The sequence below is a fragment of the Prionailurus viverrinus genome, chromosome A2 (assembly GCF_022837055.1).
Source record: "Prionailurus viverrinus isolate Anna chromosome A2, UM_Priviv_1.0, whole genome shotgun sequence".
Classification (NCBI taxonomy): Eukaryota; Metazoa; Chordata; class Mammalia; order Carnivora; family Felidae; genus Prionailurus; species Prionailurus viverrinus.
The window spans coordinates 30,485,337-30,506,647 of NC_062562.1; the positions used below are offsets into that span (position 1 = coordinate 30,485,337).

The 21,311-nt window shown below is 42.8% G+C and overlaps 1 protein-coding gene across 1 annotated transcript in view; it reads left to right on the forward strand.

Annotated features, from left to right (window-relative positions):
- SYNPR (synaptoporin) overlaps positions 1–18,316 on the forward strand; it is a 310,558-nt gene extending 292,242 nt beyond the window's left edge. Inside the window, exons 5-6 of the mRNA XM_047849818.1 lie at positions 11,115–11,306; positions 18,055–18,316. Of these exons, the coding sequence (XP_047705774.1) occupies positions 11,115–11,306; positions 18,055–18,312 (450 nt within the window). The 3' untranslated portion in view covers positions 18,313–18,316. The remainder of the gene's footprint in view (positions 1–11,114; positions 11,307–18,054) is intronic.
- The last annotated feature ends 2,995 nt before the right edge of the window (positions 18,317–21,311 follow it).

The following is a 21,311-nucleotide window of genomic DNA, read 5'->3' on the forward strand; positions in this document are numbered from 1 at the left end:
TTCCTTTTCCTGCAAGGCCATTATCATCATCTGCAATTACATATTCTTCTGGGAATATCTGAGTAGGATCTGTCCTCCAACAGAGTGAATGATGGGATCATGTCTGCTTTTATTAATTACTATATTCCGAAGACATGGCACCTAGTTGGTTCCTACTGGAGATGTGTTGAATAAATAAATTAACCTACCTGATTTATTTGACCATCAAAACCCACTGAATAATACCAATACACTTTTCTGTACCGTTATTCAATTATATACAGAATTTTCCTATCTGTCTCCGTGTGTGTGTGTGTGTGTGTGTGTGTGTGTGTGTGTGTGTGTGTGTAAATTCATTGGGGACTCACTATGTGTCAGGCACTGAGCTAAGTATTTTATTGAATTAGCTCATGCATACTTGACAAAAACCCTTTGAAAATCAATGTCATCATTGCCCCTCTTTACAGATAGGAAAACGGAGGCTTAATAGAGTTCCAGAGCTAGTTAGTAAGAGTTGACATTTGAACCCAAGACTGACTGATTCTAAAGACAATAGACTTAACCATTATGTGATGCTTTCTTTTCTGAAAACCTGTATGTTATGAGATCTACCTCACAAATTGTTGATGAAGATTAAACAGAGTAATATATTTGAAGGTCTCAGCGCAGTGCCTGCCTCAAAGTAAGCGCTGAATCTGTAGCAACTTTTACAAGCAATACTGCTACTACTTGTAGTGAAGAGGAAAGGCAGGGTCAACTGGAAATCAAGTCAGGTTTTAAGGGGTGTTTTTAATACTGATTTACGACAACATTGCAGCAAGCTAGTGAAGACTGCATCCATTCTGAGGTTGTCAAACAGCCAAGAATACCTCCCTCTTGCACAAAGATTATGAAATCAATTGTCTATGACTAAGCTAAAAGGAGGCAGAGGATCTTTTAAAAAGTCTTCTTTTCATAAAAAAAAAACAAAAAAAAAAAAAAACAAGAAACAGGAGGCCCCAGTTCCAAAGCTGAGGAACCACATAAATCAATCGATAAAGTTCTCTGAAAAACAAACTAAAAAAGGGAAAGTACCGTATGTCAATCACAATCAAATATAACTTAAGAAAAAAGAAGAAATGAAATCTTACCTGGATTCTCAAGCAGGAACCAGACTCTTCGCACATGAAACAAGATGACTGATTATTACCCAGCCCTTATAACAGAAGATGATCCACTACATCTCTTTTCACAAAATTTCGATTCATTGACAGTGTGACAATAGTGAATCTTATGGTAATAACATAAAACAATCCAGGTAGTGCAGAGAGAAGGATGCCAACCACCTGAGGACTGCCCCGACCCCGGTCCCTACTCCATTGTCTGAACAGTAGTTAGCCTCTAGCGGGAAGATAATACATATCGGCCGAGTGACTGGGGAAAAGGAACCAATAAAACAATGGATAAATGAAGAAATCATGGGATTTGGAGTCCAATGGATCTGAGTTTGGTATGCAGTTTCTCTACTTACTACTTCTCTGAACACTCCCTTCTTCATCCGTAAAATAGAAAAAATAAAAAAATTAAAAAAATTAAAAAAAAATAAAAAAACAGCTACCTTGCAGGGCTCACCTGAACTGAGGTGAAATATGTGAAGCATTTTAGCATCATGCCTAACACATGTCGGGCCTCCCATTGAAGCTAGTTTGGAATATATAATGAGGTTCACCCCTCCAGCAAGGGACATAGACTTTGGAGCTCAGCAGACCTTGTTTGCAAATGAAGCTTAGCAACGTAATGACCCTGAGAACTCCAGCAACTCAATCTTTCCACACCTTGATTTGCTCATCTGTAGAGTGGGGTCAGTAATAGCTATCTCAAAGTGTCCTTAGGAGAACTGAAGGAATGATGTATGAGACACACAGTGTCTCATACATAGTAACTGCTCCATAAATGATAGCCATACGTACTAATATTGCAACTTCATCTTTATTATGAGCCAATAAAGTCATGGGCCTCTAAAAGCAATAGAGCACTTTAATAATAGATTAAGAACACAGATTCTGGAGCCAAAGTCCCTGGTTCCAAATTCTGGCTCTGTATCTTTCAAGCTGGATTTAACTAATTTATCCCATCTGGAAAATGGAACTATATACTTCATTCCATTTAACCAGCCACCATCCTGCACATGTTCTGAGAATGGAGGGGTGGAGTCAGATTTTCCCCTACATATGGCCTGAAATGCAGTCCCTGCTGTCCCTGCAAGCCATCTCCTCCCGTGGGCTGCCAATACAGAAGGCCTAAGAGTCTTTGGTCACGCTTGTCTGCCCTTAGATCTCCACCAGACCACTGGGGCCACGCACTGGGCTACTGCATCAACCCGCTTATGGGATCCCACAGGCCAGGAGGGACATGGGAGGCATGCTGGCTTTGTAAAAGCTAAGCTGAGAGGGGGTGCCTGGGTGGCTTAGTGAGTTAAGCGTCCGACTCCTGGTTTCAGCGCAGGTCATTGTGAGTTGGAGCCCCGCATTGGGCTCTGTGCTGACAGCTCAAAACTTGAAGCCTGCTTTGGATTGTGTGTCTCCCTCTCTCTCTGCCCCTCCCCTACTCGTGCTCTTTCTCTCTCTCAAAAATAAATAAACGTTAAAATAAAAAAAACTAAGTTGAGAGAGGGCTACTAGGATCATCTCAGGCTCAAGTACCAAGAGAAATTGTGACATCAGTGACCCAAAACAGGAGAAGAGCATCACTCTCACTTGGCTGTGGATGTGAACGTCCTTTCGTTTGTTAACTGTGGGTTAAAGCTGCACTGTCTAGTAAGGTACCGCAGCAACATGTGGCTGTTGGACCTGAAATGTGGCTGATACAGATTAAGATGTACTATAGGTATAAAATACACACCAGATTTCAAAGACTTTGTGCAAAAAAGTAAAATATTAATAATTTTAGGTGTTCAGTTTTATTATGTAAATACATATACTGTATTAATATAATTAACCACATGAGTTTCTTTTGCTTTTTTTAAAAAAAATGTCTGTTTCTTTAGAGAGAGAGGGAGAGCATGAGCTGGGGAGGGGCAGAGAGAGAAGGAGAGAGAGAATCCCCAGTAGGCTCCACACTGTCAGCGCAGAGCCCGATGTGGATCTTGAACGCACGAACCGTGAGATCATGACCTGAGCCAAAACCAAGTGTCAGATGCTTAACCAATTGAGCCACCCAGGTGCCCCTGCTTTTTGTTTTTAATGTGACTAGTAAGAAATTTAAAATTACATACAGGCTTCATATCTCTGTCTCACCTTTTATCTCTGTTAGGTAGCACTCGAGCAATCTCAGTGTTCCCTCTGCAGGTTGGGGTTATAAGCCTTTGCAAACTTCAGCTGTTCTCTGCCCTGCTTCTGTCATCTGAGCCATGAGTTATTTGCTTTTGTTCTTTAAATTATTTTCTTGGGGCGCTTGAGTGGGTCAGTCAGTTAAGTGCCCAACTTTGGCTCAGGTCATGATCTCGCAGTTCATGGGCTTGAGCCCCGTGTCCAGCTCTGTGTTCAGAGTCTGGAACCTGCCTCAGATTGTCTCTGTCTCTCTCTGCCCCTCCCCCACTTGTGCTCTGTGTGTGTGTGTCTCTCTCTCCAAAATAAACATTAAACACTTGTTTTGAATTTTTTAAATTATTTTCGTAAACTTAAATACAATGTCTTTTTGAAGAAAACCCTGCACCACTACTGGGTACAAAAACCCAGCATTATTTGACATAATTAGGAGACAAACATAGAAATGAATCAATAGAAAATGAAAAGTACTGTATTCCAGCCAGGTACCATTGCTTGCATGAAGGCTCGGAGCCTGGGCACAATTTTCTTTGATAAATAGGTGTTAAATATCTGTTAAATAAACATTAGTGGCAGATTAGTACCCAGCTGAGGCTTTCTTCTTTATGCCTCAGACTGAAAGAGAATTGTGGAGAAAAAGAGAATTGTGGAGAAAAGAGAATTGTGGAGCCCAGTGTTATTTATTGCCATGTCTGAGTTCCCACAATAATGGGTAACTCAGACTTGAGAAAGCATGGGCATGATGGAAAAACCACTCACTAAACATGGAGCTCAATGCCCTGCATTCAAATCTCAGTTACTTGTGATGACTTGAGCACATCGCTTAACTTCCCTGAATCTGTTAAATGGGTATAATTATCTTCACCTGCTTGCAGTTATTATGAAGATCAAATGATCTTCTTCCACGTCGTGTTAGAAATCGAAGACACTCTCCAGAAGTCAGAGGTCACTGTTATTCATCCTTCAAATGAAACAATGAAATACACCTGTATGAGCAGACAAGAAGTTATTCCATCCAGACACTGCTTAGGTCTTCTCTCTTCCAAGACAAGTCCCAAGCTCTGTTCTGAGCTGAGCTTCTATCTTGCTGCTTGGTTCCATGTTTCCTGATTCACAGCTTCATGCTGGGATTCCTGAAAGCTGACTCAGCAAAGCAAATCCATTTACACAGAGGGTGTGGGTGACTCCGACTGCCCCGAGTCTGGTAGAGGCTTTCAGGGTAGGTATCAGCCACAGAATAAATAACAAAGTCATCAAAGAGGTGAAACAGATAATAATGCCATTGGAGGTGAAATCCTGAGAATATTGGTTAATAGATAGAAATGGGAGAATTGATATTATGGATATTACCAATATCCAGTGGGGCTACAGTGATTGAGGGAGACAGAGACAGGTTTACCTGGTTCTAAAAGATGAGGTTTTGTCACCAAAGAGGATTCCCTCTTATGCCCCAAAGTGATCTGGGACAAGTGTCTTTAATGTATTAAATGACATTCTAGTATGAAAATGAGTTTGCCTGTAGCAAATGAGGAGAAGTGGGGGCAAGAAAACACACCCAGCAAGCAAAGTGGAAACAAACCACCCAGCCAGCATTAAGCCAGGCTGCTCCCTCTGCTGACGAGGCTGTTTGTGTAGATCACTGAACACACACTTAAAACATCCTGCAGAAACACAACCAGGTAGCCTGTCCGTGTTCTCTCGGTAAAGAGTGTCAATGTTCTCAGTTACAGAACATATTTTATAAGCCACTTAATGAACCACGGGAAAATCTACTTATCTCTCTCAGCCACAGTTTCTTCATCTGTATTAAAGGCTAATCACATCCTGTGACTACTTTTTGGGCTTTTATGGGGACCACATAGATCCCAAGTGTGCGAGGTTTTTGGAAGCATAAAAGCACTCTAATGGCAGCCTCTCCACTCTAGGAGAATAAAGAACACAAGCAGAGTCAGCAGAAGACATCTTCCAAGGGTGAATATATGCACCATGGTAACCTAGCAGTTAATGTTACAAATCTACCTCTTGAGTTTCTTCCTCTGCACACTCCGTTTCTGTTAGATCTGGGGCAGGAGCATTTGTAAACAACCGGGTTCTTGTCTGTCTGCACCATCAGAAGAAAATCCCTGCTCCAGTGCAAGGCATTTACCTCTCCTGATTCAGAAGAGGGTTTCGGTAGACCATTCACATGGGACTAAGTAACCGGACTGAGAAAGTTATTCCATGTTCACTTTAACTTCAGGTCTTCTGATTAGGTCATGCTAGTATTTCTTTAATATCCCTCTAACACTTGCTCTCCCTTTTAACAAAGACCCTAGGTTCTAAAGCCTTGTGCAAACATTCCCAGCTAGAGTTTAAGGTATTTTGTTTCACTGTGGAGCACTTAGGTTTGCAATCACCTTCTATCTATGGCAAGTCCTACTGGCTTCGCATTATAGTACACATATAATTTCCTTCTGAGATAACCTTCTTTATGTCAAAAGGGTAATTTGCTTTAAATTAAATATTAAGCAATAACACAAGACTATGTGGATAATATCAAAACTGTTTTTAGGTACTGCCAAAATGACTAAAACTCAGAGAACATCAGCTAAGGTAATTATCTACATAAAATACACCAAAGAGCGTCTTTCCCCCCAACCTTACAGAAAGCTCACGATACACTGCAGTAATCAAGCCAGGCATTAATTATACACAAAGTATTTGACCTGTCTCTGCTTCAGTTTCCTCATAAGAAAAGCAGGGCTTTTCTAGTATGTATGTCGTAAGGTTAACGATGCCCGTAAGTGCTTAGCAGAGTGCCTGGCATGTGGGAAATGCTGGGTAAACACGGGTGACGGCAGCTGTGGTTGCGGCCCCGAAGATGACCTCTAGTTCGGGGGACAGATTCTGATGGATGCCCTGCCCCTCCCCACCATGCTCTATGCTCAGGATGTGGCTGCATGGATCACATCAGTGGGCTCCCTGCCCTCTGGGCTCCAGCTGGGTGTGGCCAATGGGAGCCTTGGCAGGAGAAGCATGGGGTCAGGGATTTGCTCCCAGGTTTCCCGCCCTGCAAGTGGCCTCAAACTCGCGCTCAGTGCCGAAGCCAAAAAACAAAAAAAGTTCAGGCTAATATATTCTTCACCCAGAATTTTTTACATAACGTCCCCCATATTCACACTTTGTTTAGTTGTGGAAAATCTGGCCCGAGACTACTTTCTGAAGCCCTTTGTTGCAAAACTCTCTATTCTAATGACATTTATTATTTGGTCCAATTATAAATCTTGATGCTGCTGTAGGGACAAATAGAACCATCTGAATTTCTGTCTGGAAGAGCCATCGATATATCAATCAATGTCTTAATCACATTGCCACATTGTTTTTATTTGATTTAATTATAAAATAAGGCATGTATAAAAATACATAAGCTTATATAAAAGAAAATAAATCATCTCCAATCCTACCACCGACCACTAGGTAAACTCCAGTGTTATATACATAAATGTAAATATTTTAACAAAACTGAGAACATTTTGTATATTCCTTCCTTCCTTCCTTCCTTCCCTCCTTCCGTCCTTCCTCCCTTCCTTCCCTCCTTCCTTCCTTCCCTCCTTCCTTCCCTCCTTCCTTCCTTCCTTCCATCCTTCCCTCCTTCCCTCCTTCCTTCCTTACTTCCTTCCCTCCCTCCTTCCTTCCTTCCTTCCCTCCCTCTTCCTTCCTTCCCTCCTTCCTTCCCTCCTTCCTTCCTTCCCTCCTTCCTTCCTTCCCTCCTTCCTTCCTTCCCTCCTTGCCTCCTTCCTTCCTTGCCTCCTTCCTTCCTTGCCTCCTTCCTTCCTTCCCTCTTTACTTCCTTCCCTCCTTCCTTCCTTCCCTCCTTCCTTCCTTCCCTCCTTCCTTCCTTCCCTCCTTCCTTCCTTCCCTCCTTCCTTCCCTCCTTCCTTCCCTCCTTCCTTCCCTCCTTCCTTCCCTCCTTCCTTCCCTCCTTCCTTTCCTTCCTTCCTTCCCTCCTTCCTTCCCTCCTTCCTTCCCTCTTTCCTTCCCTCCTTCCTTCCCTCCCTCCTTCCCTCCTTCCTTCCCTCCTTCCTTCCCTCCTTCCTTCCCTCCTTCCTTCCCTCTTTCCTTCCCTCCTTCCTTCCCTCCCTCCTTCCCTCCTTCCTTCCCTCCTTCCTTCCCTCCTTCCTTCCCTCCTTCCTTCCCTCCTTCCTTCCTTCCCTCCCTCCTTCCCTCCCTCCTTCCCTCCCTCCTTCCCTCCCTCCTTCCCTCCCTCCTTCCTTCCCTCCTTCCTTCCCTCCTTCCTTCCCTCCTTCCTTCCCTCCTTCCTTCCCTCCTTCCCTCTTTCCTTCCTTCCTTCCTTCCTTCCTTCCTTCCCTCCTTCCTTCCTTCCCTCCTTCCTTCCCTCTCTTAATAAATATTGATGGCAACTCTTCTGCCAAGACCCAGTAATAAGCAAGGTAGACAGTCTCTGCCCTCCTGGAACTGACATCTTACTGGGAAAAACAGACAAATGAAAAACCACATTTTCACTTCTCCCGACTGTCTTATGAGACAGATACTGTTATTGTCCCATTTTACAGTGAGCTAAACTGAAGTTTCAAATTGTCTAGCAAATTGTCCAAGAACACATAGTAAGTAGCAGGGTCAGTAGTCAGCCCCCGGTCTCTCAGATGACAGATTCTGAGCTGTTAACTTGTGTGAGAAATACCTTAATATGATAGGCTGATGCCTCTTTACAAAATGGTACCGGGGTAAAAGTTTGGATGTGCTCCCAAATATAACCTATTTACCTCAAGGACACAGATCCTTGACTTCATTCATGAAGCCTATATATAGAAAATGATTCATTACTATTTCGTCATATTTAAATTAACCAGGACATCCAGTGTAACTTTTGAAATTTTAGTGTACTTGCTTTAAATAAGAAGATCAATATTCCTTAAGGCAGCCATGAGGGGGGTATAGAACAATCAGACTCACAGGTACCAGAAGCAGAAGGCCAGGCTTACATTCCTGGTTCTACCACTTGCTAACTCCAGACTCTGAGCAATTTTACTTAACCCCTTAGGGCCTCAGGTTCCTCAAATGTAAAATGGGGACAGGATTAGCATCTGTTTCACAGTGCTGTTGTCAAAATGAAATGACTTAATTCATGTAAACTTGGAATAGTGCTTCACACATAATACATGCCCCACAAATGTTAGGTATTCTTACTATTATTAAATAAGTCTAAAAGTTTTGATACTATTTTCTCCAATTTCCAAGGGAGAGGTCTTCACATGACTCTGTTCTTGTTTCCCCATCCTCACACCCTTTTCTCAAGTCTATTTTTAATTATGATGAACAGAAATAATGACAGTTCCTGTCTCATAATTGGAAGGGCAGGGTATCTATAGCCCCTAAAAAATATGTAATATCAAGGGAGCAGAGTCTTGCATTTTTTAAATCCCTCATAAGACATTGCTCAATATCTGGCACATTACTCAAAAATTATTGTTTGAGGGGCACCTGGGTGGCTCAGTCGGTTAAGCATCCAACTTTGACTCAGGTCATGGTTCACGGTTTGTGAGTTCGAGCTCCGCGTCGGGCTCTGTGCTGACAGCTCGGAGGCTGGAGCCTGCTTCAGATTCTGTGTCTCCCTCTCTCTCAGCCTCTCCCCTGCTTGTACTCTCTCTAAAATAAATAAACATTAAAAATTTTAAAAATGGTTTGAATGAATGCATCCATGAATGAATCAGGTACTAGATTGAACATGAACCTGAATTTGTATTTGACACAATCAACCTGGCTTACTTATCCGTAACCATTTCTCCAGTTTATAATTCAGACTCAAACACTTGAGTCTCTTGATTCCAAATATTCTTATTGATTGCTGTAGATACTGTATTTGTTTGCCTGTTTATACCACCATCTCATTCCAGAAACAACTTAAGATAGCTTACAAGAATATATGAAACTCAAACTGGAATTAATTAAAAATGAGAAGGGAAAGAAAGAATGGGTATATAAAACAAGGCTGGGAATAGGGTTAAAATATCCATGCCATTAAAAACCCTGTGAGCAGGTAACAAATTAGCCCTGAATTTTCTAGAGCCAACATGAAAAGGTCAACCGGTAAGTCATATTATTTGCAACAGCCCTTGGATGAAAAGATAACAGTTTCTGTGAAAATGCAGCCACTCTTAGAAGTGGACAGTCTAGGGGCGCCTGGGTGGCGCAGTCGGTTAAGCGTCCGACTTCAGCCAGGTCACGATCTTGCAGTCTGTGAGTTCTGGCCCCGCGTCCGGCTCTGGGCTGATGGCTCAGAGCCTGGAGCCTGCTTCCGATTCTGTGTCTCCCTCTCTCTCTGCTCCTCCCCCGTTCATGCTCTGTCTCTCTCTGTCCCAAAAATAAATAAAAAACGTTGAAAAAAAAAAAAAAAGAAGTGGACAGTCTAGAACATTGTCCACAAAAGCCACACCTAACAAATACCATCCACAACAGCATCCTTACAATGTAAGAGTTTCCCTGGTGTTGATCATAGGATCTTGATGAAAACTCCTTCAGTCATGTCATGAGGGAAAACTAACCAGAGCAAGTGAAATGTACCATGCCCTTGGGTAGGAAGGAGACACGGGACAAGTTTTGTACTTGACAGGCTTATCATTTAGACTAAAACAGAAACCTTTCTCTTGGTATAGCAAATGTACTCTTCCTTTCCAGGTCAGGGTCTTTAGTATACTAGGTAAGCAGTATGCAACATTTTAATGTTAGTCAAATGTAAATACAGTAAATCTGAAAGACTGTCCTATATTAGAACATGGTCTGCTTAAGACATGGACAGTAACTCTGACTCCCCACCCGCTCTGAGTCAGGAAGAGGATATGAGAAGCATCCCCGTCATCAGAAGCTTGGTATTGTTTCTTTAAACATTTAAACATCATCTTACATCATAGACATTGTTTCATATGGAAAAAGAAGCCTCTTTCCCCTGTATTCATAGCAGATGGTTTTGTAAGTCAGATCTGGATTTGAATTCTGGCTCTCCCCCTTTCTATATTGTTACCTTATATCTCTGGGCCTTGATTTCCTCATCTTTAAAATGAGTATTAATGGAGGGGGGAGGGGGGAAAAATAAATGGGTGATGGGCATTGAGGAGGGCACTTATTGGGATGTCATATGTAAGCAATGAATCACGAGAAATGGGTATTAAAAACACCGTCTAACATGGCATTTGTAAGGATAATTTTACATAAAGCCTCTTGCCCGTAAAAAGCAGTCAAAACATTACGGCTATTTATTGCCTCCACTGAACACAGTCTCAAGCACACGCTGGATGGCACGTAGATTTGTTCACTGAAAAACATGAATGAGTGAATAAATGAATATTGCTATCTAGGAGTCTTTAACAATCAGCAAATCTCTCTGTTTGCAGCCATCCTAACACGGCGGTTACAATCATAGACCTAGAGGTTTCGTTGCCCGGGTGTGAGTGCTGACGCCATCGCTGATTATTTGTGGGCACCTCAGGCAAGCTGTCTGACCATTCCCTGTCCCAGCTTTGTTATCCGCAAATGGGATAATGATAGGAACTTCCTCACAGGGGTGTTTTAGGAACAATTAGATGAGGGTTATAAGCACTTAGCATCATTCCTGGAACAGTTCAAGCATTCAATAAATATTACTATTATTTATTTTAGACAAATATAAATATAATATCACAAAACTTTCTTTTATCTGTTTTTCAACTTCTCCCTGGTTCCATTGCTGTGGGATCTTGGAATTTCCCGAAAAGCAAGCCAAATAGTTGCATAAAGTAATCAATTTGTTTCTGGAACTCACATTTCTCTTCCTGTTTTATCTTTCTGTTTCTATAGGACTTCATCGTCACTGTAGTCTTTTCGTTTTTGTGGTTGGTGGGTTCATCAGCTTGGGCGAAAGGACTGTCTGATGTCAAGGTCGCGACGGATCCTAAGGAAGTATTGTTACTGATGTCAGCTTGCAAACAGCCATCCAACAAATGCATGGCTGTCCACAGCCCTGTAATGTCCAGCTTAAACACTTCCGTGGTATGTTTTCATCTATGCTTTACGTCCCAAACCTTTGTTTGCCACTCAAATGAATAGGAAAAATATCTCAGAGGTCACCTTGGAGGTTTCTGCGTCCAAAATGAGGCCAGTCTAAAAGGCGATATTTCACTCCATGTGCAAGATGATCCTCTGGCCTTCAAGTCTTCTATTGTCAGAACCCATAGGCTTTAATGCTGCCAATTATGGAGTCTTAATAAGAACGCAGCAGGTATTGGCAGCTGCTGCTTGGATGACAGTCAAGTCAAAATTCTAAGCCGGAAGCAGATATAAAATGTGAACTTTAAGTCTGACGCCTGCCAGAAGTAAAAGGAATATTTGATGGCAGAGAGGTTTCCTGGGAAGAAAACATTGTTCAAGCCACACATAGCTAGAATACATCCAGTTGATTGTCTGGAGGAAAAACACTCAGACCTGATAAAATACAGGAAAGCTGCACAGTAGAAAAGACACTTATAACAATTATGGTAATTTTTTTTTTTTTTTATCTTCACCATGTTCCCGGTTTAATTGCCTGGTAACTTTGGAAAAGCTGAACTATATGAGTTGAACAAAGTCGAATATTTTCAAATGCATAGCTCTCACAGGAAGACAGACAATCTGACAGAGAGCAGGGCAACTAAATTGGATTCTTGTGTTATTTTAAAGAAAGAAACGGCGTGTAAGAAAGACAGAAACTATAATGGCAGCAAAGAGCAGTAGTTAGTGAAGACTAGAGAGCCTGACAGTATTTGCTGAAAGAAAAACATTCTTGAGCAGCCCCTAAAAATAATTATCTTTGCTTCAAGGTTAACTTATGTTTCTACAGCTTTCTGAAATTTAATCTGAGCAGGCATTTAAGTAGGGGACAGGGTTGCCAGGTGCTCCCTGATGCTTTGACTGTGAATCCTGCCTTGCCAAGAGAGTAAACATGGAAAGAAAGTATGTAGGAGGTCCTCGCCGTCATTTTTGCTCATTGCCGGACACACCCGCAGATAAACACTCGAATACTTGGAGGCGTGTGTTGAAATAGACTCTCCTGCTTCCGTAGCGTGTTTCTAGGCAGGGCGGAATGAATGTTATTATAATCTTGATCTCAAAACCTAAGAGAACAACAAGAGAAAATCATCCAGTACGTTTGTTGGTTTAATAATCAATCTAATACATTATGATGTCCTACAGAGTCTATTTAATTCTACCTTTGCTGCCTCTAGTAAGTTTTAGACTACGCGATGGGAATTTTGAATGAGAAACCATGTGACGTGTCTCCTAAAGTCAAAAAGAGGTATTTGGGGGCGCCTGGGTGGCGCAGTCGGTTAAGCGTCCGACTTCAGCCAGGTCACGATCTCGCGGTCTGGGAGTTCGAGCCCCGTGTCAGGCTCTGGGCTGATGGCTCAGAGCCTGGAGCCTGTTTCCGATTCTGTGTCTCCCTCTCTCTCTGCTCCTCCCCCATTCATGCTCTGTCTCTCTCTGTCCCAAAAATAAATAAACGTTGGAAAAAAAATTAAAAAAAAAAAAAAGAGGTATTTGCCTTTCTCTACCTGACTGATGGCATGTAGCATAACCCCCTGCAGGCCCATCCATGTTGTGTGTCAACTATACTCAGATAAAAAAAAAAAAAATCCACGAAATTAGACACATAGGTACATATATAATTTTAAATAAAATATGGAATTAAAAAAAATTTTTTTTTTAATTTTTTTTTTTTTCAACGTTTATTTATTTTTGGGACAGAGAGAGACAGAGCATGAACGGGGAGGGGCAGAGAGAGAGGGAGACACAGAATCGGAAACAGGCTCCAGGCTCCGAGCCATCAGCCCAGAGCCCGATGCGGGGCTCGAACTCACGGACTGCGAGATCGTGACCTGGCTGAAGTCGGACGCTTAACCGACTGCGCCACCCAGGCGCCCCTAAAAAAATTTTTTTAAATCAAAAAGAGAAATGGATGGAAACCAGACAGCATGTCATGGGAGAAAGGACAGGTCTGTTGCTGTTACTGTTACGGATCTATATCAGTTAAAGGTCCTCCAGTTCCTGTGACAGAAAATTCACTTCAAACTGGCCAAAGCAAAATAATCCGCCTATCCCTAAATTCCGTTCTCTGGACCCCACTTATGGACATTCAACGTCCGTATGTGCTGCAGTGTTTGGGTTGCAAGTAACAGAAACGGACTCTGACTAAGCTCATCAGGAAAAAAAAAAAATCTTTGGAAGGATATTAAGTAGCTCAGAAAATTGATGAAATCTGATGAAACAGACTGTTAAAAAAGCAGCATCTAGAGCAGGACCAAGGTTCTCAATGTCAGATACCAAAGAATGTTGTATCTGACTTGCATTACTCTGCTCCTGATTTAAAGTTCCACCACAGAGCTCAAGCCACTTGACTGCATCGGGGTTTACAAGGGAAACAAAATTTCTGTTAGCAAAAGCAGAGGGAAAGAATGTTAATCTGCCAGAACACAGCAATTTTTTTTCATTACAAACTCGTTTGGCTTCAAATCCTATTAAGCTAGCTTTTCACAAGAGGTAAAAGTAATTGGAAAATTACTAGCACTGTGTCTACCAAGGGCAGAACCCCGGACCAGGAATTATCAGGAAGCTGGACAGTTTACATTCTTCATCTCTCATCTCTCTCTTTCTGAATGCCTGTGACATTATTGTCTCTTTTCGGATGCATTTGTCTTTCTTTTTCCTGTTGTCTCAAGAGAAGATAGCCACCCCCCAGTTTCTGAGATTATATTTCTTCTTAAAGAAACATCTTGGGCTGAACTAAAATCACTCAGGTCTAATCCCAAATTCCGGACAGAGAGCATCTCATTAGCTCATCTTGGGCCACATGTCCACCTTGGCTCAGGGTTTGCGGAATCCTGCAGAAGAAATATGGCTCACAGAACCAAACCACCTTGCCTACTAAGCAAGTGTAGGCTTTGGAGAAGGAGTCAGACACACCCATAGGAGTGACCTCTACAAGTAAGTGGTTCAACAATAGCAATGATATTTCTACCTGGGTAACAAATTTACTTTCTCCAAAGCATCTTGGCATCTATGATTTCACACCAACACAAATAGGCAGGGGAGCTATCCAGACATTACAAATGCAGGTAGGTGCCGTGAAAGGATTTGCTCGCGGCTTCTCAAGTAGTGACAGCAATGCCAGAGTAGAGCCAAATTCTGTTAATGCTGCTGCCACTCGAAATGGTTCAGGGCACAGTTGTGGAGTCCGTCTGCCTGGGGTTGAATCCTGGCTCCACGACTCAATAATTGGCTGCTCTTGGACAAATGCACTAAGGTCCCTAAACCTTAGTTTCATTATCTGTAAAATGGGGCTATTATCGAACAGACCTCACAAGACCATTGATTCAATGATATAATATGTTATAAGTCCTCTCAGTACAGTGCCCAGCATATGGCAGGTGTTCAATAAGTGTCGACCGAAAAGCTGCCTCGTAAATGCAATCATTTTCCTAAATGTCATATAGTGGTTAGAGCCCAAAGAAGAGGGTAGGAGGAAAGAATGTGTTTTTCTCTCTCAACTTCTCTTTCCAAGGTTCTCTGAGCCTAACTATCCTATTCACAATTTCTACTTCTGCTTCTCCAGCTTCATTATAGGCAATCTTGACACGTCTTCTTGGCCAATCTAGATTTCACCTCCTCATTCTTCCTCCTGCTACGCATGGTGGCTTGCAGTCTCTCCTTCTGTTGCCTCCACATCTGAGCTTGGATCAAAATCCTTACTCTAACTTCAGCTGCAACAAAATGGCAAGAAAAGATTCAAGGGCCCACGTGCCAGCCAGGAGTCTGCAATACCTGTGTGATGACAGCGGGATAAGACGTGCCTGCTTCTGAAACATGCCCATGGGGATGCCTTGTTTGTGTACTCACTTTTAAGTTGCATGCCCCTGATGGCTAGGTTCTTCTTGAGCATCCCTTTTCTAGAAGCCAAGTAGCAGCCAGCAAAAGGGAGAAACCAAGGAAGGGGAAACATAAAATTAGAGCTCTGGGCAGAGCCATCTCTTGATATCTGAGAAGATTCCTTGATAATCTTTTCTACTCCTACATTGACATACACTTACAAAGATACCATTTAATCGAGATCTCCCCTTTGGTGGAAAATATCCCAGCTATTGTACACATCGATAAAAGGTCCTGCATGTGAATTAGAGTTTTGTCTGTGATTACCGAATTCATTTTGGTCACACAACTATTATACTGGGAGTACCTTCATTATGTCCTGTATCTCCCATCAGCAAGGAGCCTGGAGCATGGCATAAGATAATGTTAAATAAGTATCAGCTAACATTAAAGGAAGAAGAGAGAGTGGAAGAAGAGAGAAGGAAGAAGGGGGGTTGGCTGGGATAAACCAGTCTTTTAGATCAGGCGAGGGCCTACAGAGACTGCTTTGGCTGCCGACGTCCCTCAAGAGTACGGCCTTGCCATCAAAGTCCCATTTCAGTTTATGCTGCAGCAAAAGGGCCAAACGAATACAGTTCATGGAAATATTTGAGAAAGTATCAGAACACTGCTTACCAGGCAGGAAGCATCTTCGAATGTGTCTAGCACCGTCTAGCTGCGTTATACACATTCTCTTGAATCCTCACACTGTCACCCGAGGAACGAATAGCCTTCATTCTACATTAGGAAAACAAAATAATAAGTTGAGGTCCAGAGGCTAACTGCCTTGTCCAAGGTCATGGAGGAGGAGAGTGCAGTTGAAGCCAGTGTGATTTCAAAACCCGCAGGATGAGTCCAAAGGTGACATTCAGGTAATGTGTCCTGATCCACCTGCTGCTAAAATTCTGAAATACTTTGGTAAATAGCCCCTGCTCCAGGTCCCCAAGGCGCCTCATCTTGACTTCACTGGCCCCCTCACCCCCACCTGCAGGGCACTTGGGACCCCCCTACCATCCAGCAACCGAGGATAGATGCTTGCCCAGCACCCTATAATCCAGAGCTGTGGCGGTGGCCCAAGTCCAATTTGAATGGCGACTGTTGAGCTGGAGTGGTTACTAAATATGCTTTAATGCCATCACAGCTTTATCTCATGCTGTTGTCTATCTCCGGTAGGGGGCTGTTACAACTGACTGCTTCTGGTTAATTCCCAGGTCAACCAGTGTGCCCTGGGAAAGGTGGCAGAACAGCTGTTCTCTTCGAGGCTCTGGCACGAGCAAACAGCTCTGCTTCCATCAGACAGGCAGAGTCTGGGGAGGCTACACCTGGTCCTCTGACTCGCCAACAACACCCTTTTGGAGAGTAAGAGGAATCTCCATAGGAAAGCCTCACATCCAGTTCTTGGGAGAATACCCTATACCTCCCTGAAGCCCGTATTGCATTGAGAGTCTGGTTTCAACATTCATTTCTGGATGTGAGAGGCACAGAAAGTACAACTCTTCGAAGTCATAACCTCTGTGTACCCTCTCATTCATGTGCTTATCTGCACACCACCTGCACGATTGCTTATGCCATACTTTTTAAGTTGACTCATTTTTTTATATCATTACAAAAACTGGAAGAGTAGTCTCTCTAGCCATGAAGTGAAGGTAACCTTATAAATTAACGCACTATTATTAAAATCAAAGTTCTCAACTCTGTAGCCCCTGAAGACTTCTTACAGACAATGAGGAACACCTCACTTGGGGAGACAATAAGCTTAAGTAGGGGCTCAGACCATGGAGTCAGACAGAACAGGGCTTGACCCTCGTCTACTACTTACCAAGTCATGTGACCTGGAACAAGATTCTTATCCTGGACCTCAGTTTCCACATCTTTAATACAGGTATAATAATAATACCTTCTTCTCAGACAGAATGAATGGATTGCCCTTTCCACAGTGCCTAACGTGTAGTAAGCATTCAGTAAAAGTCAGATATTCTCTGGCTAAAATTGACAACCCAGGCAACAACAGATGTGGGCGAGGATGCAGAGAAGGAGGATCTCTTCTGCACTGCTGGTGGGAATGCAAACTGGTGCTGCCACTCTGGAAAACAGTATGGAGGTTCCTCAAAAAATTAAAAATAGAACTAGCCTATGACCCAGCAATTGCACTACTAGGTATTTATCCAAGGGATACAGGTGTGCTGTTTTGAAGGGGCACATGTACCCCAATGTTTACAGCAGAGCTATCTACAATAGCCAAAGTATAGAAAGAGCCCAATGTCCATCGATGGATCAATGGATAAGAAGATGTGGCATATATATATAATGGAGTATTACTCGGAAATCAAAAAGAATGAAATCTTGCCATTTGCAACTACGTGGATGGAACCAGAGGGTGTTATGCTAAACGAAATTAGAGAAAGTCAAATATCATATGACTTCACTCATAGGAGGAATTTAAGATACAAAACAGATGAACATAAGGAAAGGGGAGCAAAAATAATGTAAAAACAAGGAGGGAGACAAGACATAAGAGACTCTTAAATATAGAGAACAAACTGAGGGTTGTGGGAGGGGGATGGGCTTCATGGGTAGGGGGCATTAGGAAGACACTTGCTGGGATGAGCATTGGGTGTTATACATAGGGAATGAATCACTGGATTCTACTTATGAAATCATTGCACTATATACTAACTTGGATGCAAATAAATAAATAAATGTTAAATATTGTAAATGAAACAGCGGTTCCAAATGAAAAATTGAAAGAGATCTCAATGTTGAATAAAAAGTAGCCGTATGTATTATGAAGGATTTTCTGAAACTGAGATTTTTCTTGTGTTTCCATCTATCAACTCATTTGCTCTGATTCTCCTTTCAGGTCTTTGGGTTCTTGAACTTTATCCTCTGGGCTGGAAACATCTGGTTTGTTTTCAAGGAGACCGGCTGGCATTCCTCGGGACAGAGATATCTTTCAGACCCAATGGAAAAGCACTCGAGTAGCTATAACCAAGGCGGGTACAACCAAGACAGCTATGGGTCAAGCGGCGGGTATAGCCAGCAGGCGAGTATGGGGCCATCCTCAGATGAGTTTGGCCAACAGTCCAGTGGCCCCGCTTCTTTTACCAATCAGATTTAACAGGTAGTCTTCGCATTCTTCTGGCGATAGCCTCACCACCTTCCATTTTAGTTGCAGAAGAGTTTTTTAGGAGTTTCAATCAATTATTAATGCAGAGGGTGTTGAATGTAAATCAGAGATCTGTAGTCCTCATTAAGGCAGAAAGGCCTGGGTCGTGATAAATGGTACTTAGAGAGGAGACGACATGAGGAGATACATTATTCATCATAGATGCCTAATTGGAGAGTACCTTATTACATACACAGATACTTGTATGGTCGTTTTGTAGGTGTGTGGAGATGATGAAAGCATTTGGAAGCTTACAGTCTCTAGTATGTAATATGCATAAAGTAAATTCTATACCCCTGAGTTTTCCTATGCGTTTTGATGCGAAAGATGTTTTAATGATTTCTATAAGACAATTTGGTGTATCACACATGCATGTGTTATTGTGTTTAGTTGCAGACATTGTAGGACTGTGAGTCTCAAGTATTTGTTTCAGACAGTTGCTCCGTATTTTTTCTTTTTTTTACTTAATGAATCAGTGCTCATAAGGTTTAGTGCATGAATATGCGTTTTCTCACAAAATGAACATTTGAAGTGTATTTATGAAAATTTTCCAGTTTGCACCATGAATTTGTTAAATGGACGTTTAAAGAAATATATTCATTACTTTGTATACTTGCAAATCTGTCTTTGGCTTTACCCAATTCTGACTGCACCGTAACTAAGGTTTGGGATTTTTTTTTCCCTATTAGTCAATATTCAGTGTTATATATGGTAACTGCCCAATACTTATTCTATCTACTTAGCTAAATATTTACATTCTCGTAACTTTCTATGATGTTTTGTGGCTCTTATCCTATGGACCATAAACAATAGGACCAATAACTGTTTGTGTTTATGGAGTGCTGTTTTCTTAGAGTAACAGAGATGCAGATATCAGATACCACAGTCGAGAAGCTTTTGTGCTAATGTATTAATTTATAAAGGATGTTCTGTAGAACCTATACTAGCAGCCAAACTTTTAAATCCTATCTGTAAAGCTAATATGTTCCTTGATCCAATTATTAGAAATTCTCAAGTCACAGCTTAATTTACCAATTACTAATCCCGATTTGAATTATAAATTAGAAATGACTTCCGTGAGCAACTCTGATCCCAGAGACAGTTCTCATGAAATATTCCTCAGAATTTTTTCATTATCAAGAAAACACCAGTCTTCCCTTCTTTGTTCTGACTCAATTGGAACATCAAGGCCTAACAGCGAGGGCAAACTGTGCATCCGTATTTCCAGATAAAAGTTGTTATCGATGTATAAACTCTGTGTGATCTGTGATGTTGGAAGCATTTTAGCACAAACCAGCTGTGGTTCTTAGATGATATCTGTAACCGGTTTCTGGATCCTGTTGGATAAATACTGTATTGTGATATCTATTTGACCTTAATAAAGTTATTGCTTACAGTGCTGGCTGGAGAGAGCAGAATTACAATAGAATCTGGTTAGCTTTAACAATGGAAGAATAAGTTATAAATGCACGGTGTTTCCAAGCTCTCCCCATGCCCTTGTTTCCAAGCCTAGGGCTGCTCATTCATTGATTCTCTCATTTTAGGACGCTGTCTGCACCCACTGCTATGCAAGGCACTGGGGCTATGGGAGTGAGATAAAACAGAAACGTGCCTCACCTTGAGAAGCTCACACTCTAGGAGGAGAGGCAGACATTAAAATAAGCACACGCCACTTAGGCTGCGTGCAGCAAAGAGAGGCAGAGGATTCCACGAGAACATTTATCAGAGGGGCTTGAGCTAGTTAGAGGGAGGTCAAAGGTGCTTCAGACCTGAGGACTGCACCAGGTTTCCCAGGGACGGAATGGGAGGGAGAGAATCCCAGGCAGAGAGCAGCCTTGTAAAGCTCGGATGGTGGGAGGCAGGATGGATACGTCTGGTTGCCAGAGTGCAATGAGCGAGGAGGCCTCTCTGAGTCGAGGGCCGCTGGTGCCCTGCTAGGGGGCCGTGATTGGGATTTCTGTCTTTATCCCCAAGAGGCTAAGGGAGCTCACTAGTGGATTTTAAGCAGAGGAGGGACGCGACGAGATCAGCATTTTGGAAAGATCTCCGGGCTGCAGGGTAGAGTGTAGACTGAAGGACAGCCTGGGCGGAGGAGGTGGCCTTGACTGCTAACATCTACACGGCAGCGGGCTGGGCTTGGGACGGTGAGGGGCAGGGGGAGGGGGGACCTGGCACGAGGCACCCCATTCACCTCTCATTTCCCGGGACACGGCTGGATGTGACCACTTCTTTCAGCGCTCTCCAGGAGGAGAGAGTGTCCTCTGCTTCACATACCGTTGTGAACTCTCTGATGCGGAGAAACTCGCATAACCGGCACTTCTCTTCACCGGCCTTAGCAGCTCCAGAGGGCCCTGGGGCCCTGATCCATGGAACGCACTGCCTGTCCTGGTGGAGATAGAGACGAGCTTCCACGGTCCGCTGCAGATTCACAATGAGATGCTCCTGTAATCCGACAGGGATTTCACTAAGCTGGTTTTATTCCTTCTGGTTTCAAGAAGAAAAGCGGTAGACCTGGCCTTTAAAAAGGGGAGCAATCAGGGCAGCAGGAGAGCCTAGTTCTCTGTGTCCACCAGACCTAACTTGGAATTGAAGCTTCGCTCCTCCTGGATGTATTTCGGGGTAGGAAGGTGAAGTCATAACCTTCTTTCCTTGGAAGGAGGGAAGGCATCCAAGTGGAACAAACAGGTGGGTTCTGCGATCCCACTTGCCTGGGTGAAACTCCCCCCTGTGCTGCCATTTCTTTGAGTCTCTTATTTCTTCCACTGATCCCCTCTCCAAAGCCCTGGGACTTTTCTGAAGCCACAGCCTGAGACAAACACGGCCTGGAAATGTAGGGGAGTTAACACCCCAGGGACTATCCTCAATCACTGGGGGGATGTGGGCAAGTCAATCAATGCCTTTGGCAAGACACTTAACTTCTCATTCATTCACCTGCCCTCTTTCTCTGTGAT